This window comes from Ooceraea biroi, chromosome 3, assembly GCF_003672135.1.
Source record: "Ooceraea biroi isolate clonal line C1 chromosome 3, Obir_v5.4, whole genome shotgun sequence".
Classification (NCBI taxonomy): Eukaryota; Metazoa; Arthropoda; class Insecta; order Hymenoptera; family Formicidae; genus Ooceraea; species Ooceraea biroi.
In genome coordinates this window covers 9,746,360-9,767,689 of record NC_039508.1, presented here as the reverse complement: position 1 = coordinate 9,767,689, position 21,330 = coordinate 9,746,360, and the positions used below count along the sequence as shown (strand labels likewise).

Sequence of the window (21,330 nt, the reverse complement as noted above, 5' to 3'; positions counted from 1 at the left end):
TTATTGTAAACTCCATCAAGATGAATTTATTGAGACTTGTGGACTCCCTACAACTTTTTTGATTGCAAGATATTGTATTCTGATCTATTCGTAGAGAGAATTGTGTCGATTCGTTTGAACGTGGATTTCTACCTGCGCTATGGAATTATCCTTGTGGAATAAAGCAAGTGTCAATTACGTAAAATTAGAAAAAAGGTACGAATCATGCTATTTTCTACCTTTTGTTCATGAGATTAATATTTTTCATCTTTTCATACATTTTGTACTTGAGACAATCAATGACATTATTTTGATGAACTCTCGATTTCTCTAAAAGAATGAATAAACAATATTTGAACAATGTACAACTTCACGTTATAATCAAACGTCGTTATTATCATCTAATCGAATCGTTCAGTGAGATTTTTATTACGATTTGTTACGATTTTCGTAAATGGAAACAACGTGTTTATCTGGAGCTATTCATCAGAATGAACACTTTTTACGTTTTTCTTTATATCAGTGAGCGCAAGTTATATGATTATTTATCTCATGATTCTATATTTCTGTTCTAACCAAATTGTTGTTTTCTAGTTCTGCTGACACTCGCAGAATCCGATTGCGGACGAATTCGTAAAATTCCGATAAACACGGTAAGTTTTAATTCACGTGTTTTACTCAAATTAAACTCAATTTAAACGCGCTACAAATTACTTTTTGGGATACTATTAATGATCACTAATTATATTCTACACTTTATTATTAATTCTGCAACAACAAACGTAATAAATATAATGGGAAATAACATGTTTAATAATTGTACGTGATATTTTAACTCATCGTTAAGAAATTACCAACTAATAGATACAAAAACAGAATCAAAGAGATACGCGTCGTGCCGAAAATGTCAACTGTCATGCTACTTTGGCGAATGCACAGGAAAAAATTGTTGAAAAAGCAAGCAACATTGCGCAAAAGGCAGCGCAGGAAGCAAAAGCCGCGTCCGAAGCGCAAAATATCGCTGGTCAGCAAGCAGCGCGTCAAGTATATCTTCAATGATATCGTTTATATTAATAGTATACATGTGCATCACTCTTTGCACACACAAAAAGATATTTTATATGATCAGTATCAAAGTATCACACAATAGTAAACCTCTCATTTTTTACTCTGGCTATTGGAAATATCTCTTTTACGTAATACGTTTTACTTGTCCGATATTCCTTAAACTCGAGAATGTCCGTTAACAGCGGTATTCAGGGGAATCCAGCTTTTCCTAATCTTCCGATTTAATTGTTCCTTAGACACGCGGACGTTATCCGATGCAATTTGCCGTATGAGATTATCGTGGAATTGGTGGCATGCGAGCAATTTATGTCGTTAGTTATATTCGTGCATGTGTTGAGATTCATATCTTATTTAGCAAATATGTACGTAATAGGTGAAGGCTCAACTGGCGGAGAAGGCGGTTCAAGCTGCTAAAGCTGCTAATGCGGCCTTATCGGGTAAGGAAGCGATGGTCGAGCAGCTGCGAGAGGAAGTGAAGGAGGCACGATCGGTGGTCCAGGAAGAAACGTCCTCCTTGCAACAGGCTCAAGCTAACGTTAATACCGCGATCCAGGCAGCGCGGCAATCTCAAAATCAGGTATATCAGAGGATAGAACGGAATCGATACCGGCTGATTACGTAATGTATTGTCACGTAGTGTCAAGTAAGTGTCAATAGAGGAACTCAGCACTCAGAGAGAAGCTCTATGCTGTCTCACATAGAAATGAAATCAAGATTGTTCCTATTATAATTCCGTCAAAATATTTTCCTATATTTATAAATTCTTTTATAGTTTGTTTTGTAGTATCCATTTTTTAGTAATTCTCTAATTCGAGTTAACATCACGAGACTCGAAGGGCTGACGTCTTTTCGAAAATATACAGTTGAAGACATTGACGAATGCGGTGCGTATAGCGAAATCGAACATGGTAAACGCGCAGGCGGCTGCGAATGGGGCACAGAGATCGCTGCGAGAAAAAGAGGAGTTGTTGGAAGCGGCCAAAAGACGAGTGGATGAGCTGTCGAATCAATTGCGAAGCGCCCGACAGGATCTCGTAAACACGAATCGCGCGGCAGCTAAAGCCAATGCAGCTGCACAGGAGGCAAAGATGAACGCCACCAGGAACAAAAGAAGATTGGCGAATCTCAGAAGATTGCACGCGCCGCGTCCAAGTGCAGCGTAGACTTGCTTGAGGTTGCTACCTCATCAGTGGTATCAGAAGATTTTTCTTAATAAACATTTTATACATGCAGATTTAATGTGCGTGTTCTCTATGACAAATGGACGAAATGAGCGAAATGAGAGATTCGGCAATTGGGGGGAGGTACAGTTGTTTGCGCGCGCGCTTCCAAGTGATTGTTAGTCTCAGTTCTTGATATTTTTATAGGCAACTGAATGAATGAACAAATAAAAAATCACAGATAATCGTACTGGCAAAACACATTGATATTTATGTAGTTTATAGAGAGAAATAGCGTCTCGTAAAAGGGAAAATTTTTTGACAAAAATATCAAAAATTTCAATTGATCATCAAGAATGTTGATACGTTGATACTTGTCATACTGAAATACGTCACGTCATACGTCGTACTTTTCGATATGCAATTACATAACCATTACATTATGTGCTGACATTTACATTGAAATAGCGGCTTGGTTCACGAATCAAGGCAGGCGTCACGCTTCGATTATGGCTTGCTTTTCTAGAACACCGTGAACGATGCATCACTTCCGTATAATGTCGCTAATGCGTCGTGACGCGGAGCTGTGCATCAAATCTGTGATGGTTATTTAATTTAAAAAAAGGACAGAATGTGTATCGTTCAAATAACTGATTCTGTCAAATTGATGGTGTCTATTTCGATCGTTTTACAGAGCGTATACTCTTATGCTTAAACTGCTTAATCATTACTGGAATTTGTGAAAAGGAGATGTGCGTGGAAGTACGCCGTGACATTACAAAATGGCATACGCTCCAAGCAGTAATGCATGAAATTGCCCTGTACTTGAAATAGATTTTGGAATATCAAGCCTCTGTATCACGTATGTACGCGTATTGCGTTGACTAGTCAAGCGTCAACCAACACGTAAAACAGGTTTGTCGTTCGCTCGGGTTTAGGTTTTAGGTCAATGTTCATTTACGCGAAAACAGTCGAAGAAATTGCTACAATTTTGTAATAATAGCTTCCAAATCAAGTTTTCGCATTCATCAAGATTATACGTAACTATCTTTTTTTTTCTTGTCAACTCTCAATCTGTATAATCGCGCGTACGCACGTGCATGACATAATATTATCATTTCCAAGGTAAGTTTCTTGATCTCAAGACTGATTTGTTTAAACAACATTATACGTATCGTTTTACACACGTATGCATACTCGTTCAGTCGAGTCGTACCTTGAAAAATTAATGTAATACAGTCTGTGTGCAGGCCACAACGACCATTCTGGTCACCTTCGTTCGACATTGTTTCAATCACTAAAATTCTAGATTAGATGTCGAACGAACGGTTGATTTTTCTTGGGTCGTGACCTCTCTCACGTCAGAGAAGCACTTTCACTCGAAATCCTTGATTATTCTTACACATGATATCGCTCATAATATCATATGCACGAATACTCTTTGTACTCTGCAAGGTACAAAGCCGCATTGCATGAGCCGCGTTCATGAATGAACGAAGTAAGTGAAATAATTTTCAAATGCATGTACGGTTTATCATCATGGGCGGGCCATTAACAACCGAGTATTCGATAGTAACGACTGGCAATTAAGAGTCGTGAGGGAATAAAGTGTATTTAATCGCGCAATGTTCGACTTGGGAAATGCAATCTTGATAAATGTGTGATGAGATTTGGTTGAATCTTAGAATTCAGTAACACGCGTGTACGCACTCACGCGCACGTAGCGGATGCCGTGATAGAGTCAATATCTTAATTAGCAGTTAACAAGACCACCATGTACACGCACATGAGAAAAATGGATGTGCAAAATTGAAACTAATTCTGCGAAATATGTCGATCGGTAAAGGCGTGGTATATGCACATATCAGATATATACACATTACTTGGAAACGATATTCCGGAAAATTAGTTCCGTCTCTGTAGCCAGTCACTTCGCTGCCATTCAAAGCCATTCACCGCACCCGAGGGTATTCAACGATTCCCTCGCGACGGCGCGGCGCGGCGGCGCAAGCGTGAATGCGAATATAATGCATGTTTAATCACAATCATTTCACCCCCATAACTCAGACGCGATCACTACCGGTGTGCTATCAGTCTGCCGCTCTATTATACTTGGTGTCTAATTTCTCCTGCATTGTTTTTTTCTACTATATTATATCGCAGATTGTTTTGCCGGTTATACAAACGTGTTTCTTCTTATTTGTCAAACATTTTGCCAAAACGTCATCTTGCCATAATTAATACCTCTCATAATCTGTTATAGTAATAACTGTAATAATATTGACAAATTTTCAAGCGAGATTTGGTAAAAGTGAAATTCACTTTTAGTAAAGCGCAGAGGACATTATATATTGACACAACGTTATCTCAAGTTCTCAAGATTGAAGCGTTATTCATTATATTGTCAAAATTGACAATATTTTATTCAACGAAACGCTCTCTCTCTCTTGAAATTTATTAGTAAAATATTCATAGTCAATATTTTTGTTAAACAGTCAAATTGTAATATCGTGGCTAACGTGGCTTTGAGACACCTTATAGTTAACTAGAGAACCAAATCACCGCTCGAGATCTAAACACTTCTTAATCGCTGAAATTAATGATCGAAAGTCAGTGCGATGCTTATCCCTTAGGCGGTCTGGTTGCATGAGCTAAATGTGGTTTAAGCAGGAATCCGGAAAATAACTCCATGTGCAATTAAGACGAAATAATCTCATTAAAAACCGTGACAGCTGCTAGCAATAGATCTTGATTGCCATTTATTTCTGTAAACTATTACGAGTATATATTTTACGAAATTGAAATAATTCGAATTATCAACATTAACATTGAAGAGTCGAACTTTTGTCGAGTGTTTGAGTTTCGTTGAATTATGTCTATGAAGAGAATGAAGAAGACTGTGCTTTTTTCCTTAGGTTTATCACCACGTGAATACGCACGGTTCGCCTTATTATTTCTGACGTAATAATAATAACGACATTTGCAATTGTTATTGTATATTTATTGTAGTATATTGAGATAAAAATCAGCTGGGGCCGCGATAAAGAGACACAAGCAGCGAAAGCAGCTGCAGTCACTCTCGCTGGCAAATGAGCGGTGATCGGCCAACTGTACGACGGGAGATGAAGGAGGCAGAGAGCGTTGTCCAAGAGGAGAGCTCCTTACAGCGCGTGCAAGCTGATGTCAATATTACCGGACAAGCACAACAGCGGGTAAAATGCCTCGCGTAACAGATAATGCGTTCAAATAGAACGTTCGCGCAACAGATAATGCAGCACATGTACGATTAACTTGAACGATGTAGTCTTTCTTTCGCATCGATCTCACCTGAAGATTGATGCAGACGGTGCAAATGGCGAATACAACTTTTTGAAACGCCGAAGATGCGCGGAAAATATTCGACGAGAAGAAACAATTACTCGAAGAAGCTAAAAACAGTCGGCCAGTCATAAAAATTCACATAGATGAGGCCAATGCAAATATCGAGATAAGATCAAATCGAAGTCAAAGATTATGTCGCAAAAAGTGTCAATGTACTTTCGTAACGTAACATTTATTTGTGAAAAGATATTGCGAAACACATTTTCAATTTTTATATTGACTCGATCAAGTTAAAACGTTATCGCGTAATCTTGTTTCAAGTCTCTAGCGTGTTGGCTTACCTACAGTCGAAAATCGTAAGGAATCTAGCATAGCTTTTATAGATTTACTTGTCGTGCTAGCGTTCAATGAAAGATGGAGACATGCGTATGTTCTTGTATGAAAAATAATACGAATAATAATAAAACGAAATAACACAACGTGGTCAACGTTTTTGTATTTTATTGACTCGAAAGAGACTTATCGGACGTAATCGATGATCGATATCAAATAGTTTCTGTACATTGCTGACTCGAAACCTACATTTATCCCATTTTCATTCGTAGGGCGATGGTAATTCATATACATTCTTAATATAACATTTACATGTAGCTTATTCACTTTGCTTTGGCGTTGGAGTGCCATAATGAGCTATTACAACGAATCGTTCCCTGATGGCACGAGATAAAACACTAGTTGATTACGTCAATATCATCTACAATTTCATACATGATTAATAGAAACATCGGAGAAAGCGGATAATCTTCGATCTTCCCACACCAGATTTAAGCTATACATATACAATGACCCAGCAAACACAAAGTAACAGTAATATACATGTTAGTTAATAATTTCCCACTCAACAATATAATTGTTACATAACACGTATGTTATGTTGTATTTATATTACTGAGTGGAAAATTATAACTAACATGTATATTACTGTTACTTTGTGTTTGCTGGGGATAGTCTCATTACTTTCAATTATTAAAATAGTCTCTGTCTAGTGAATCTATAAAAATAAAAGCAATCTTTGATTTCCTCCATAGATTTCAACGATAATGGGTAATTACAATATTCTGCGTGTGAATTTCGTAGACACAATATATTTGCATGTGCTTTTATCGCATTGCATCATATCGAGCTTCAAATGATTGCTTGAAAATATCCTACTTTTTCGAGTGCCAACAGTGTGTCAGTTTATGATCTGTAAATAGACATTTATTAATTATACTCACTTGAAATAAGTGTATACACACACACACACATCACACATGAAAATGACGAAAACGATTTCGCGCGCGTGCGTTTTATCTAGGTCAAAGAGTGCGATGTAGCTTCAAGAGCATCGTTCCTTCGTATTTCGCTGCAATTTCACAATGTAATTAGACGAGATTATTGGAAAGTACAATTCAATACGCACAGTCGATTGGACCAGTTAATTACACGTTGCTAATTACAAGTGTTGCCACTAATCGATATCGGTTATTTCGGCAAATTGACAAGACGTTACGTTACTTTTTGATATAATTGTGTTTTTGATGCTTTTCTTTGCAATCTTTACTTGTTATTTTATGTTTCACTGTCGTCTAATTGTATGAATAAAAATTTTTCAATAATATTTTTGCCATTATTGTTCATTGATGATCGTCCACCGCCCAAGATCGGAAAAACTGCTGACTACCCTTACGAACAAGCGTTATTAACGGAAAGGTGCATGTTCAACGTAGCTGGTACGCTTATATCACTAAATGAAAGATCTTTGAATCATCCTTCTTGAAGATTCCTATCTTAATCGTATTAATCGGGGAGCGTAGTAACAATACTCAGAAAAGAAGATGGAGACAGGGAGACGGTTGACGTCTCCCCGATCGTCTAGTGAAAGTGCTTGAAACTCGGTTCATGTGCTTCAACCTCCCCGAGTATATCACGAGGCGAACTCTTACCAGCGGAGTCAGTATCATCTTCACCATCCTTCAATTTTCCCTGCCCCGATCTCTGATCGTTGTGTGGTGCGGAGATTTTGGAAACTTTGGAAATGTTCCTTTTAGTCAGAACGACAATCTAATTTCAGAGAATTTATGATAGTCTTATTTGTGACTCGGGTGTGTAGCACGAATTTTCAAAGTGTTTGTTACATCTACGAAACTGCAGGAAAATTGTATTATCGCAAACTTCCAAGGTAAGTGTTATCATTCTTGTACCGTAGATTTATCGTTTTCTTTTTACTATTTTACTGTTGCAATAATATTTTAGAAATAAATTAACGTGTTACTCTATATTCGATATGTTTACGTATATTCTTGAATCCTTTTAAGAAGAATTTGAAAAAGTGGCAGTACAGTGCGTGCGCATGCGCAAGAATCTATGTCTTTATGTACGAAATGTAATAATTTCTGGTACTAGTGACGCTGCAAATCTCGTGTCAATCGAGTACGACTCGAGACTGTCGATCGTACAACGTATCTGACCGATGAAATAATAATAATAATAATAATAATAATAATAATAATAATAACAATAATAGCTCACTAGATACAATTGCTGATGAAAATAATTGCCTTTAATTTGATTTAGTTGTGACGACTTTTGTGTGACTGTTATATGTACGACCAGAAATTCTAAACCGATACCGAATATACAAGTCCGAGTGTCAACAGGATTTCTCAAAATTACACTACAGTTCTCGATCTTGATTCGAGATTCCCGTAAATGAAAAATGTTTCATTATTTCGCGATTACACGAACACGCGATAGGTTTACGTCAGTTGCACTTGAGCTAACGATTGTCTCGAAACACTGAACCGAGTTATCCGTGTATGTGTCACTGAACGACAAAATGCTCGGAAAATTCATAGTTGCATAGTCGTTTATAAACAGCAACGTAATATCCAGCGCGATCGCTAATCTTGCGACTTTCTTCGATTACGTCTACGTAGATGCACAGTGGCAATTCTGCCACTTTACATTCACCTAAAATCTCAATCGCGAGAAAGCGAAAGTGCTCGCGCGGAGAATCCAGACGATACGGACGTCCGGATGGATGATTTAACACGAGCGCGAACTGATGCTCGCTCGATGATGGAACAGCAGGGATCTGCGAAATTACCTTACTTTTCCTTCGCACCAAATCGTCTTTCGTTTTCTTATGTTTGTTTCTCTTACTTTAATTTTACCGAACATTCCCTGCATTCCCTGCATTATCGTTGCAACATGATCGTGCAACGATGCAAATTTCGTTCCCACCGAACAGTCAAGCATTATGCACACATCTACACTCCGATTTGTCCGTATCATTGCAGCAATTATGTGAATGGATATTTTCTCTCAAAATTACGAGTTATCGTTGCAGCGTAGAAATCGCCATTTATGTACGACATTTATGTATACTCAATGTTTTCATCAACACCAACATTATCATCAACAGATTTGTTTTGGCTGTGACAAAAGTCATGTTGGGATTAGTCCTGCCCGTGTAGAAACATCTTTCTTCGATCGCCTGATCGATGCACATTCTCCGCTCGAAAATTGACCTGAAACCACATAGAGATTGGATTTATCTCCTTTCATTTCAGCTCCTTTCATTGTAACCGTCGCTACACGAACCCTCAAACATCGTATATCGTTGTGATAATTGTAAAATCAATTTGGTGCAAGAGTTTTATTACATATTGCAGGCGGCATCATTTTTCTTAATTGGAGTAATCGGATATAACAGGCAAATGAAGTGTAAGACCAAGTGTAAGTGTAAGCGATATCACGTTAATGTCATGTTTCTGTAAAAATGAAGTGGGTGCTTGTCCTCGAGCTCGTGCTCGAGTTGCGCCTGAAACGAGCGAAGAAGAAAGTCACGCCGTGACAGAATAAGTGAATCCGGCACAGTGAAGCAATTGCTTTGTTCGAACTTACCGGGAAGATGTTTACCTGATGACCTTGCGAAAATCCACAAAAGAGTAATCTCTGATTGCGACATTCTCTCTCTTGGCGAAAATAAACGTGTACAGTGTTCCGATCGACGAGATTACATTCGAGTAGCATTTATATAACGATCAATCTACTTTGCGCACGAAATTATTATGTTTTACGAGGATGTAGATACATGTAGATACAAGGAAAGCACGATTTTCGAAAACTTTTGATTTAATTGTTCAATTTGCGACTTAAAGTCGAAAGATATGTAACGTTCATAATGTTACTAGAAAAACGATTATGTTGTACGATACAAGTAACAACGTAAGTGAGAAATGAGCATGCACGTTATGCTTCGTAACGTGTAATGTGTAGTAAAAAAGGAAAAGAAAAGAAAAAAAAGAATGTGCTCTCTCTAGAAGATTGGGATATTTCTAGTGCATTAATCTTCCGCATCCCACGTCTATCTATCTGCTTCGTAGGAGTTGAGATGAAGAAGATTGCGACAGTTTAAGTACATCCCGAGGATGTAATTAGAACAAGGCTAAGAGATAGTAAAGAGAACGATTGTGCCTCGATCGCATAGGTGCCGGATATGCTGGATTACTAAATGGAACATTCGAATCGTGTGCCGTATTCCGACATGTAGGGTCAAACGTAACGATAGCATGTATATATATCGCGACATACATGGACAGATCGTTTTAATTTGGTTAATATCAACATTGTACTTTAATAAAGCATTGAGATAAAAATAGAGGCAATACATGTAACCATTCGTATTGTCGAATATATGTTGTAATTGCATTTACGTAAATCTGAGCGAACGTTACGAATGTGGGAGATGACCTGTAAACGTAATACAATGCAATTACTTACGAGTTTACGCAAACATATTATCTCACATAATTTGCATTTGTATAAGTATCTCATAAAATGCGTACGGGCATACTTGTCTTCGGTATTAAACTCGTCGGGAAGAAACAAGACAGGGTGGAGCGAGAGAGAGTCGTTTGAAGGAATGGCTCGTAAAGTCTCTCCCGAATGAGCGGCGTTTTCCGATAAAGCGGTAAAGCGGCGTTCGCAACAAGAAGCGTGAACGAGTGCCCGTCGCGTAGTCGGAGGAGGGGGGGAGGGAGAGGGACTCGTCCATCTCTGCTCTAGCTTGCATACCATACGGTTGCGCGCGTATCCCAGCGTATCCGCATTACGCAACGCGCGCTCGAGTCACGTAGGATACTATTTTCCCTCGGCTGTGAGATGCGTCGATACAGATATGCGCGCTAAAATATGCGTGCAGTGACCTCGTGAAAGCGCCTCGGTCATTCGAGAGAGACGCGTATTACGCGTATATCGTAATTGTAATTATGCGTGTAACTTGATGCGTGCTTTGTACTTGTACGCATTTTTTATCCAATTTCACACCGCCAATCTTCAGACAGCTTATTATCGAATATTATCGATGAAAAGAAAACAAAGATTTAATTTTCCAAAGAATCTTGAAGAGCGAAAGAAAACAGTTATGACGACTTTGTATTTTAGCGATCATCGATCGAGGCAATCATCGAAAAGATGCGCTTGGCGATACAAGCTTAATGCAGATGACAAGCTGGACGTTTATCAGCATGTGGACCATCAAACAAGGATATTGGTATCGATTATTGTTGGCAGCCACGATCTTATCGGGGCACGTTAATGCAGAAAAGGTTAAATAATCGGGAATCGCGAGCAATTATCTTTCATTATTTCTTTCAATGGCGGGAAGAAAAGTTATCAATCGCGAGATATCAATTTAAAGCGCTACGCGTTGACAAATAAGCGTTTACTCATTCACGCGTAAAATGCATTTATGTTGTTTTGTCTCGTATTTTATAATATATTATAATGTTGTATCGTATATAGATTACATGCACGCGAATGTCAAAAACAAACATGTTCCTTTAATTGATCATTCTGATCAAGTGTCATTTCATTCACAATCAGTCGTAATACAAGTACTTGCTGTGTCGCGATGCGTCGAGTGTTTGTTCGTCTCTTGGTTCGCATACATATTGCGTATCCAATTATCGAGCAAATTAAATTATCGTTTGCAAATATAACTCGACGTCATTAGCATTATCGCCATTGAAAGCATGCGTATTACTGGCCTTAAAGCAAATTATTTAAGATGACTGTTGCAGCAAAAACGGCAGATCTTTCGAGAACAAGTGTTACCAGCATTGGGTGGTAAGATTCCGGAAGAAGCTTTCCGAACGGATCGCTTGGCGTTGAATCGATTGAACAAGGAAGGTATCACTGTCCCGGATGGTGTCATCTTGGATGCTCGGCACATACACAAGCATCCTCATCCCGATCAAAGGGTGCCAGAAGTAGTAAAAGCATGTTCATTATTCAATATAATTTCTATTTTATTGAATAAAAATTTAATAAATTAATAATCCATTGCTTCCTGTTTAATCAAGGTCTATCTATCGTCGGATGGTCGATACGTATCGCCGGAAGGTCGAGCATATTACAATCCATCAAAAACCGTCGATACAACTTACGTTATACGAAGGCCGTTTACGCACACAAACTATAGAACGTCGAATAATTTCGAAAATATTAAATTCCAAAATTATCCTAAGCCACAAGCCTACTCCAATTACAGATTCTTGCCAATCGCACCATCCGTCAAGCCGAGCGTTTACAAACCCGTCATAACGCCTTTAACGCTTCCGGCTGACAGCGATCTGTTCGATTTACCAACCTGGGACACGGAATACGATTGGGACGCTGTATACGAACCGTACGATGAATTCTTCGTCAATAATATCGCACTGTTCAATTCGCATCAGGTAATGTCGTTTACTTCAGTTATTACCTTTATCACGCATATATCTTGTTTTTCTGATTATTCATTATCCTATTATTCCTGCGCGAGTTTTGTGCATTTTTCCACAAAATTCCAAGAGAATATTTTCTTTGTAAACGGATGAAACGCTGACGACGACGACGAAATTGATGGGAGCAACATTATGTGCTAGATCATCACGGATTATCAAGCGTTCCTCAACGAGTTCTATGGCCGATCGCTGAGACACAGTGACAGGAATCAACAGTATCGCCAAGATCGAAAGTATCAGGAATCGAAATTATCAACGGCTTATCAAAAAGTCAGGTCACACATCGCCAATTCTCACAATTCCGATTCTGCCTATACGAGTCTCACGTCTATCCCGAAAACCAGTTTTTCCTGCCGCGGAAGGAAGGGAGTGTTTGCCGACGTCGAAACCAAATGTCAAGTAAAGCTCGATATCTTTCATTTCGATTTTCCTCCTCTAATTTTTTAAATTTAATTAAAATTAATTTATCGGGATACGATGGAAACCGATCGAAGCGAGCTATTATATTTCTTTCTCTCTCTGTTATGTTTCTCCCGTATATGTGATTAATCCACATAACGTATCGGGTGATTTGTCATCTCTGTTATACTTACGATGAGACTGAATTAATGCGCAAAGATTAAACGTACAACGAAAGTTTAAGCGAAAAAATGTAGCCTTGTTACATGACATCATTTGACGTGGCGATACGTTTGACGGTTTGACATATAATATATATAACAGATACCTCACTCCTCTGACAAATTTCATTGGATCATCGACCGTATAGAGGTTTTACACGAATCAGCCGACACGTTCTTGCACGACATCCAATTTACAAAGTCATGTGGTAACAGCGTATTATTAATCGTATCGCGTCACGATCGCGTTATTTCCGACCCAACGGATGATTTCAAAACTTACCGCGACGGCTCGAGTATACATTCCATCCGGATTTCTACGCGCGATGCGCGCTGTGATCTAGATCACAACGTTCGTCTATTATGTTGTAGTTGCTCCTTTAATGAAGCGGCTGACTGAAACTCGTGACGCGTTGCAAAATCCCGATTCTCGAATGGTGCTGCGTTCATCTTCTCGCACTCGAACGGTACAACGACTGGACATTAATATACGGGTTATTCCTATAAGAGAAACATCCGCGTTTACGTTAAATCTTTGTAAGAGTTTTGCGAAATGTCTGCTCTCGTAGGATCACGTATCGTTCTACATTATCTCACGTCTACGTTACGTGTACCACTGATTGATCCAGCGACGTAATAACTGTTTATGTATATACTATACACTTGGAATACCTTGCAGGTGTTTCACGATTGCTCAGATTGGTCGAAGGTATCTTCCCTGTGTCCACCAGGAACTGCGTTTTGCGAAGCAAATAAGCGCTGCGAATGGTTCGATACGGTACGATGCAAGCAATAAATTTCAATATTGGACTGCCGTTACGAGGACTGAGATAACAGCCGAAATAACTTGGTTGTTTGATACTTTAGTCGACTTACTTTTTTATCTCAAGTAGAATTTCATACTTAATGGAAACATAATCTTCAAGTTTTCAAGTCACCTCTACCTCTTTTCTTAGATTGAAAATGGAAAAATGTCTTTATGATATACGTGTATATACGTACAACATGCGCAAGTTCTACATGTTCTACATGCAGAGCACCAACAAGAATCAACTAACAAAATCGATTAATCAATGAAATAGTTTAGTTACAATTGCGGTAACGCATCTCAACGTCGAGGACGAGTCAAACGCGAGTTATTTAATCTCGTAATCAGACTTACTTCTTTTCTTTGATAATTGATGACGTATCTTTAAATGAATGATACAAGATATAGAGAGATAAAAGTCATTACTGCTACAATCGTGCTACAGTCGTATGAGTTTGTATCGCGAATAATGGCATAAAATGTTTTTTCCTTCCGTGCGGCAATTAATTGTGATAAATATATAATAATAGTTGTCGAAAGTGAGAAGACTTCTCTTTTCCATTCTTCGTTTACATATCGTCATATCTTTTTTGACAATATTTTAATTCTCAAGTAGTAGGGGTTTCTGATTTTAACGGAGGGAGAATGAATCTTTTATCACACGTATTCAGCCATAATAATGTCCGATGTACCGATTAAACAAGTAGATGTAAGATATAAGTGCGCTTTGGTCAAGTTATTTTTATAATAAAATATTTACTCATGTCATGCACAGAAACATCTCTTCGTATTTATTTATACATATCTTTTGTACTTGACTGTACATTTTTATGAAAATTTATAATATCGTTATTTACTTACTCTTTATCTGCATGATTATAAATATATTAATTATTGCTCATGTGCATATCAACAATTATTGAATTGATGTTCGAGATCCGTGCCTCCAGAGGGAGACATACTTCAGTAACAGTAAGGTAATGCAAGACGGTTGATGAAGTAGGTTTCTTCAACGCATATCGTTTTAAATGTGAAAAAAATACATAAATCTCACAAAATCTCACTGGAGAAAGTTATTATCGTAATAAGTAGCGTAACGACTATCATATCTATATATCATATTCGTAAAAACTTTCTTATTCAAAAAAGGAGCGGTCTCGCTATGCGTGTAGTTGGCGCAAAACAGTATCGTGTATTCCTCTTGATGATATACAATAAAAGTATCTAAATATTAGAGTAAGTATCCAGTAAAAACTAAATTGTTAATTGCAAACATTTAGTTTCATTATTTATTCAAAATCATCAAATTCATCAAAATCAGTTATAGTGACGTTTCAATGACATTTTTATTGGAATTAGAGTGCAATTATTATCTAATGCAGATCTCTGCATAAACAATTGCAGCGAGTCGAAAAGTTGTAATTTGATGAGAGAAGCCATGTACTAAGAAAGTGAAAACGATTAGCCTGAAGATATTCTTTCGCGATAGTAAAATTTAATAAGACGGCAAATGAATAAAATATACCGGATTACGGATTACGAGACATTATGGCTTTTCTGAGAAAGAAATGAAGAGAGAGAGAGCTTCTCTTAATTAATTAAATTATTATCTATCCGCTCCTTTCTTTATTGAATTACAAATCGGAGAGCCGCATTCCGTAAGAGAGTCGCAATCAAGTTGCGATCTCGGTATGTCTTCCCGATGAGGTATCCGGGCCTACAGTTTCCAGGCCTACAGTTGGGTCAAATTTGTTTCATGATGCAATTAACTGACACACGCTCATATCTCTTAGAGTGATAATGGAAGGGGCTCAACGTCCCACGTTACCGTATGGTTCGGACTTTCTCTTTCTCTGTGTGACATAATATCTCGTACACTTGGTGCAGTCTCACAGTGGAAACTGGTCCAGTTTCGTTCATATTCAAACTCAGTGCGGTCATGCGGAGAAGTTGCTGCGTCCTCCCTGTACTATTGCTCGCTATTATGCTGGCAGCGCCTTCTTCTACCATCCAGGTCCAGGTAAATCTCGACAGTTTCATTCGACAGTAATAATTCTCTTAAACAAGCGGGAAAAGCTGTTTCGTTTAAAGCTCTTTCGAAAGCATAATATGTTTCTCCTTCCTCTTCAAGCGGTAGACTCTTTTTTAAATTTTAATGCAACGTTTTTAATAGATATTTTATAGGACAATAAAACTATTATTTCCGGGCTACGCTTGACGTAATTGAAAGCAATTATCAAATCATTCGACAGACTCTGGCATTATTTCTAAATTATACACAATTTAACTGGATATCTTTAAAAAGTGGTTAAAATAATTTCAAAAATGTTATACATATTCTCGGGTTTTGATGAAAGCCTTAAATCAGATTGCTTTCTATAATGTACAATGACATCATAATGACAGTGTCAAAAAAAAGGAAATGTCCTTGGCTTTGAATAAATCAAGGTAACAAATGAAGTTTTGTGAAGGTTCGTTACACTCTGCCGGGTCCCCAACATTTTCTAAACCGTGAAAGTGAGTTGCATAGTTCGGTGTACTTGTAAGAAATCACCTTTTAGGTTTTTGCATTATTATGTGCATTAGTGCGCGCGGAAATGCATTATCTCGACTTAAAAATTTCGACTTTTAATACTTACCTCTTCTGATTACTCTCGATAATCTGCACACCTGCCATTTTTTCTCAAACGATGATAAGAAATTGTCAATTTTTCCAACTGGATTAGGAACGGCTGCCGGTGGATGATTATTACGATGAATATCAAAATTTCCAACCGGTAGTGGGATTTCGTCAACCCATCGTCGTGAAAGAAGAGCCCAAGAAAGAGCAGGACTTTAGCAAGATCCCTGGAATTCCCGGGGTAGATTATCCCATTTATCATACAGTGCCGCCAACGAGTTTTTCCTGCGCACATGTCCCGGTCGTACCAGGAATGTATGCAAACGTAGAAACGGGTTGTCAGGTATGTCTTAATTTTATTTAAAATCTCTTTTTGTGATTCTCGATATCAGTACAGAAATGTTAATATTATATAATAAACGAAAAAAACACGACGTAACGTGTGAAACCCAAATTAAAATTGTGTTGAAATATAGGAATAATTAAAAGCGTAAACATAATTCGAACGTATTTGCAACTTCAGAAAGTATGACGCTCTTATCCAAGGAGCGAATGGCGTAAAAGTGAAAAACACGAATAAACGTATTCCAACTTGAACGTATATTGACTTGAAAGTATGCAAGTGGTGTATGCATACGTACATGTATATCGCGTATAAAAATATGTTTCTCTCTCTCTTTCTCTCTCTCTCTCTCTCTCTGTGCGTGCGTGCGCGCGTGTACCGGTTACAAACTTGTATGCATAACCATTCTAAAATAATAAAAAATATTAGTCTGCATCTATTATCCATATGATAAAATTATTTGAAACTGGAATGCAAATACGTATTGAGATAACATTCCAAAGTAGTTGAACGCACAATGTTCAAGATAGTCTATCAAACAATTAGATTTAAAAATTAGTACATCTCTCATATTTGCACTTGATTTCGTCGTATAAAACCGATATGTGTCATTGTGTTCACGAAGCAAGGAAAAATGATTCCGCTACACTGATTTTTCGACGTAGCGGTAGCGCAAATGCTCCAAGTAGAGCGGATTTATTATGTAAGAAAGCGGACTGGCATTATTAAAACTTCAAGGCAACGCGAGAATAAGGACCAATCTCGCCTTGGTGAAAGACAAACTCTGCGAAAGAACAGTCTTGGCAAATTGTGGTCGTAATTGAGCTCGATTTAGCCTCTCTCGAGATTTATCCCATGCCTTAGCTCGACAATCTTTACAATTTCGAAGAAGGGGGCTGCTTGTCCCCTGATGAAATTGTTTTATCTGTGATATGCGTACTTGATAAACTAGAGCTTATCATGACAATCATGGAGATACTGCGATGCGAATCATATCGCTGACTTTTTAATAAACAATAAAATAGTTGGACACATATAATAATGTTACGTGACGCAAATGCCCCGTCATGCATCGCAACATGATTTCCAGAGCGCTAAACTTTCTTTCTCAAGAATGTCATTCGCTTCCTTTGTGCTTCCTAAAACCTGACTTTTTTTATTGTTTCTCATGTTGCTCCTATTATTTTCAGGAAACTTGTATAACGTGTTTCGCGCATTAATCCCTTAATTATGATGTTTGTGTAACACACATGTATCCACGTATGTATATGTACATATATACATATATGAAATATTTCTTTTTCAGGGATATCACATTTGTCACGACGGACGAGAAGGACATCAGGGAGCCTCCTTCTTATGTACTAATGGAACACTTTTTAACCAGCACGAATTTGCATGCGATTGGTGGTATAATGTTAATTGCGCCGATGCTCCATCCCTTTACAGGTCAGTTTCTATTTGCAACATCTTGTTAAATAGAATTTAACAATTCGAATTATAATACGTGATAAATGGTACTGAAACACTCAGATATTTTATGCGTACTCGATTGTAATCATCTTACATTTTTCTTACGTGTTTCTAGGCTAAACGCGGATCCATTAAAAAATCCATACGTACCAAAGGAGACAAAGGATGCGATACGAGAAAGACTAAAGATTGTCGTAATTTAAACAATTATGCGTATAGCGCTAGCTAATTCGGCCTTTCAGCATACACGCACACAAATCGTTCATAACTGCTTTGCCCAGCAATTAATTAAAAAAATAAAGAGATAAGCAGTTAATATACAGTACAACCATTAATCTCTTTAGGGTAGGAAAGTTCCTTCTCACGAATCATGACGGTTGACTTGTTTATAATTATGGTAGATTTATTTTTCAATTCTTAACCGATTAAAAATGCTCAATTTTCTAGCCAGCTTAGAGATAACGTCGATTCCCCAAACGGGTGTACGGCTATATAAATGGGGAGGGGAAATCGAGGGGAAGTGTGAGTATCGAGAGAGTGAAAGGTATGGAGAGAGTACGAATATCTTGAGAGAAACATCGCGAATAAAATTTACGTTCGGAATTCATTGAAAGAGAGACTCATCTCCTCTTCTTACTTTTTCAAAGATGTACAAGACGGAATAGTTTAATGAGAAAATGTGTTAGGACTAACAATAAGATAAAGTTGGCACGTAGAGGTGCGACGAAAATACAAGTCATATTATACAAGTCATATTAAGAGAGAAAAAACAAATGAATACAAGTAGTTGGGGTGTAGAGTTAAGTTTTCGCGCGAGAGTTTCTCAATTACAAGTCAGGGTACTTTTATTTACCAGAGTCACTGTAATCATTCTCCTTCCCCCGCTCCGTTTAAACGTAACATTAATGGTACGCATTTAATTTAATGGAATTGTATTCAAGAAGATATCATTCACGAAGAGAGAAGTTTGCGAAATTTCGCTAAAATTCATTTCCGCGTGTTTCTATATTTCTGCGTTCAGTTGTTTCCACTTGAAGATCGCGTCTCGATGCACAGATGCAAGCATTGCCGCTAATTACCTGGTGAGAAGGATGAAAGTCATAGATACCAATCTAGACCGAGTGTTTGCTCTTATTTGATATCATTGCCGAGCGTGAGTTTGAACAAAATACACGGATATCTTTCTTTTTCCACAGGTTAAGCGCGATTATCGAATCGATCAAGTATTGGCACACGTATTTGCCAATACTGTTAACGAGAAGTAGTTCTAATGACGATATTGCAGACTTGTCGATTGGAAATTGTTTCAAATTGAAGATAATTGCAAAATAGTAACTAAACATACTTACGTATACTTTTACTAAATTATACATACGTTTATTAATGCGTGATACACATTTGGTGATACACATTCTTGCGAAAATCAGAAAGTAAGTTTACGGATATGCGTCTACTCTGAGAAATGCACAAGATAAGTAAAGTCAAGGACTAGTTGGCTAGTTCGCGCTTACGTTATCGAAAGGCTGTGAACGCACAGCGACACGGATAACAGCCGCCCTTTCTCTAGGACGTTCGAAGCTAATAATGAATCGAGTAACGATAGATAGGTCAGACACGCAATGCACTGGCAATGTCTAGCACGGAACTGTTTACGGCGTTCTCCATTTTACTTTTTACTTGCATCTCTTTCATTAAAATATTGAATATTATCGTGTGTGACGCGGAGGTGCAGTCGCATCACGTTGCATAATTCCACGTACATCATAGTGCTACGCGTATGACAATCGTAATTTAACTGTTACGCGCATTATCACGGTTACGTATGCTTGATGTAACAGCTTGTCGTCCATTTTGCGACAGTTACGACCGAAGGGAGAAACGCGTCGTCATCTTCGATTTCGTTACAACGTTATAACTAATCGTTTATGGTGAAACTTACAATACTTACAATAATATAGATTACAAGTTTACTTTCTTCGTTATTTATACGATCATATTTATATAGGCTGTAAACTGTAACATTAATGGTTACGTGGATACAGATGTGCAAAGCACACGCCAAAAGCTGTCATACATCGTGTGTGCGTGTGCGTGCATTTGTACATATCATGAAATCGCTTGGATAAAACGTTTTTATTATAAAGCACAACAAGCTTGACACACATGCACATGTATTATATATCCTAATTAATTATGATACATTGACAGAATTAAAAGAAAAATTGTCATTGTGCCAGTATTCTTTATATTTATTTCAGCATAAGTAGCATATCAAATTGATACATGTGTTGCGCAATCGAGAAACTGAGATACTGACGAGAATGATTCAGCAGAACATATTACATTTATTCGATCATCAATCGAGTCGGAGATTGCTTAGCTCATCCGAATGAGTCGGCTTAAAGATTGTAAAATACTGTGATGAAAATAATGTGGCTTGTTTAAAGACTCTCGTCTCACTTAAATTTGATTCGCACTATATAATGTCCCGAGGTAGACTTAAATGTTTTCTTTCGTTGGCTTCCTTGTGGTTAACTGTTACAACAACTTGACTATCCGGATAAAAAGGTGATTTTTCACATTCCATCATGGTGCTTACACAGCTGCAATTAACATTTTACCGTAAAATTACTAAAAAAATAATTTTGCTTCAAGGAATGAGGTTGACTTCGGTGAAAATGATGTAGAAAATTGAACGCACGGTCGTCCTTGCGCTAATGAACATTGGGCATCCATAGAAAATTTAATAACTCTTCGCCAAAGCATACCAAAGATCACTTTTGCGCAAATAAGTTCTTACATTACGAAATATGATACAAGAGTAAGTGTCTCTAATGTAGTGCATGTATTGTGCTTTATTTGTATAAAAACTGTTGATTTTATTTATTGAAAAGATGATATGGATCGATCCGCGGCCAATTGAAAGCGGGGGGGCTTTGGGAACACGCATTCATCTAATACATCCAGGCTGTTTTTCTTCCGACCGATTACCTTTCCCACGATGGTTCATAGCGAGCAAAGTAGCCGTATTGCACAGTCTCTCATGTACGCTTAGTCACACCAATTCGCGTGCACACGTGCATCGCGCAAATTTAGCTTATACAA

General features: G+C 37.8%; 2 protein-coding genes across 2 annotated transcripts; both read left to right on the top strand.

Moving 5' to 3' along the window:
• Positions 1-317: 317 nt before the first annotated feature.
• On the top strand, positions 318-6,005 carry LOC105276846 (chromosome partition protein Smc). The gene is made up of 5 exons (XM_026968124.1): positions 318-396; positions 574-632; positions 844-1,023; positions 1,421-1,624; positions 1,911-6,005. The coding sequence occupies exons 1-5, from the start codon at positions 318-320 to the stop codon at positions 2,208-2,210; spliced, it is 822 nt and encodes a 273-aa protein (XP_026823925.1). The 3' UTR covers positions 2,211-6,005.
• A 5,096-nt stretch (positions 6,006-11,101) lies between these two features.
• On the top strand, positions 11,102-18,541 carry LOC105277123. The gene is made up of 9 exons (XM_026968123.1): positions 11,102-11,182; positions 11,657-11,854; positions 11,939-12,313; positions 12,503-12,760; positions 13,661-13,770; positions 15,677-15,809; positions 16,516-16,752; positions 18,059-18,201; positions 18,341-18,541. The coding sequence occupies exons 1-9, from the start codon at positions 11,102-11,104 to the stop codon at positions 18,426-18,428; spliced, it is 1,623 nt and encodes a 540-aa protein (XP_026823924.1). The 3' UTR covers positions 18,429-18,541.
• The last annotated feature ends 2,789 nt before the right edge of the window (positions 18,542-21,330 follow it).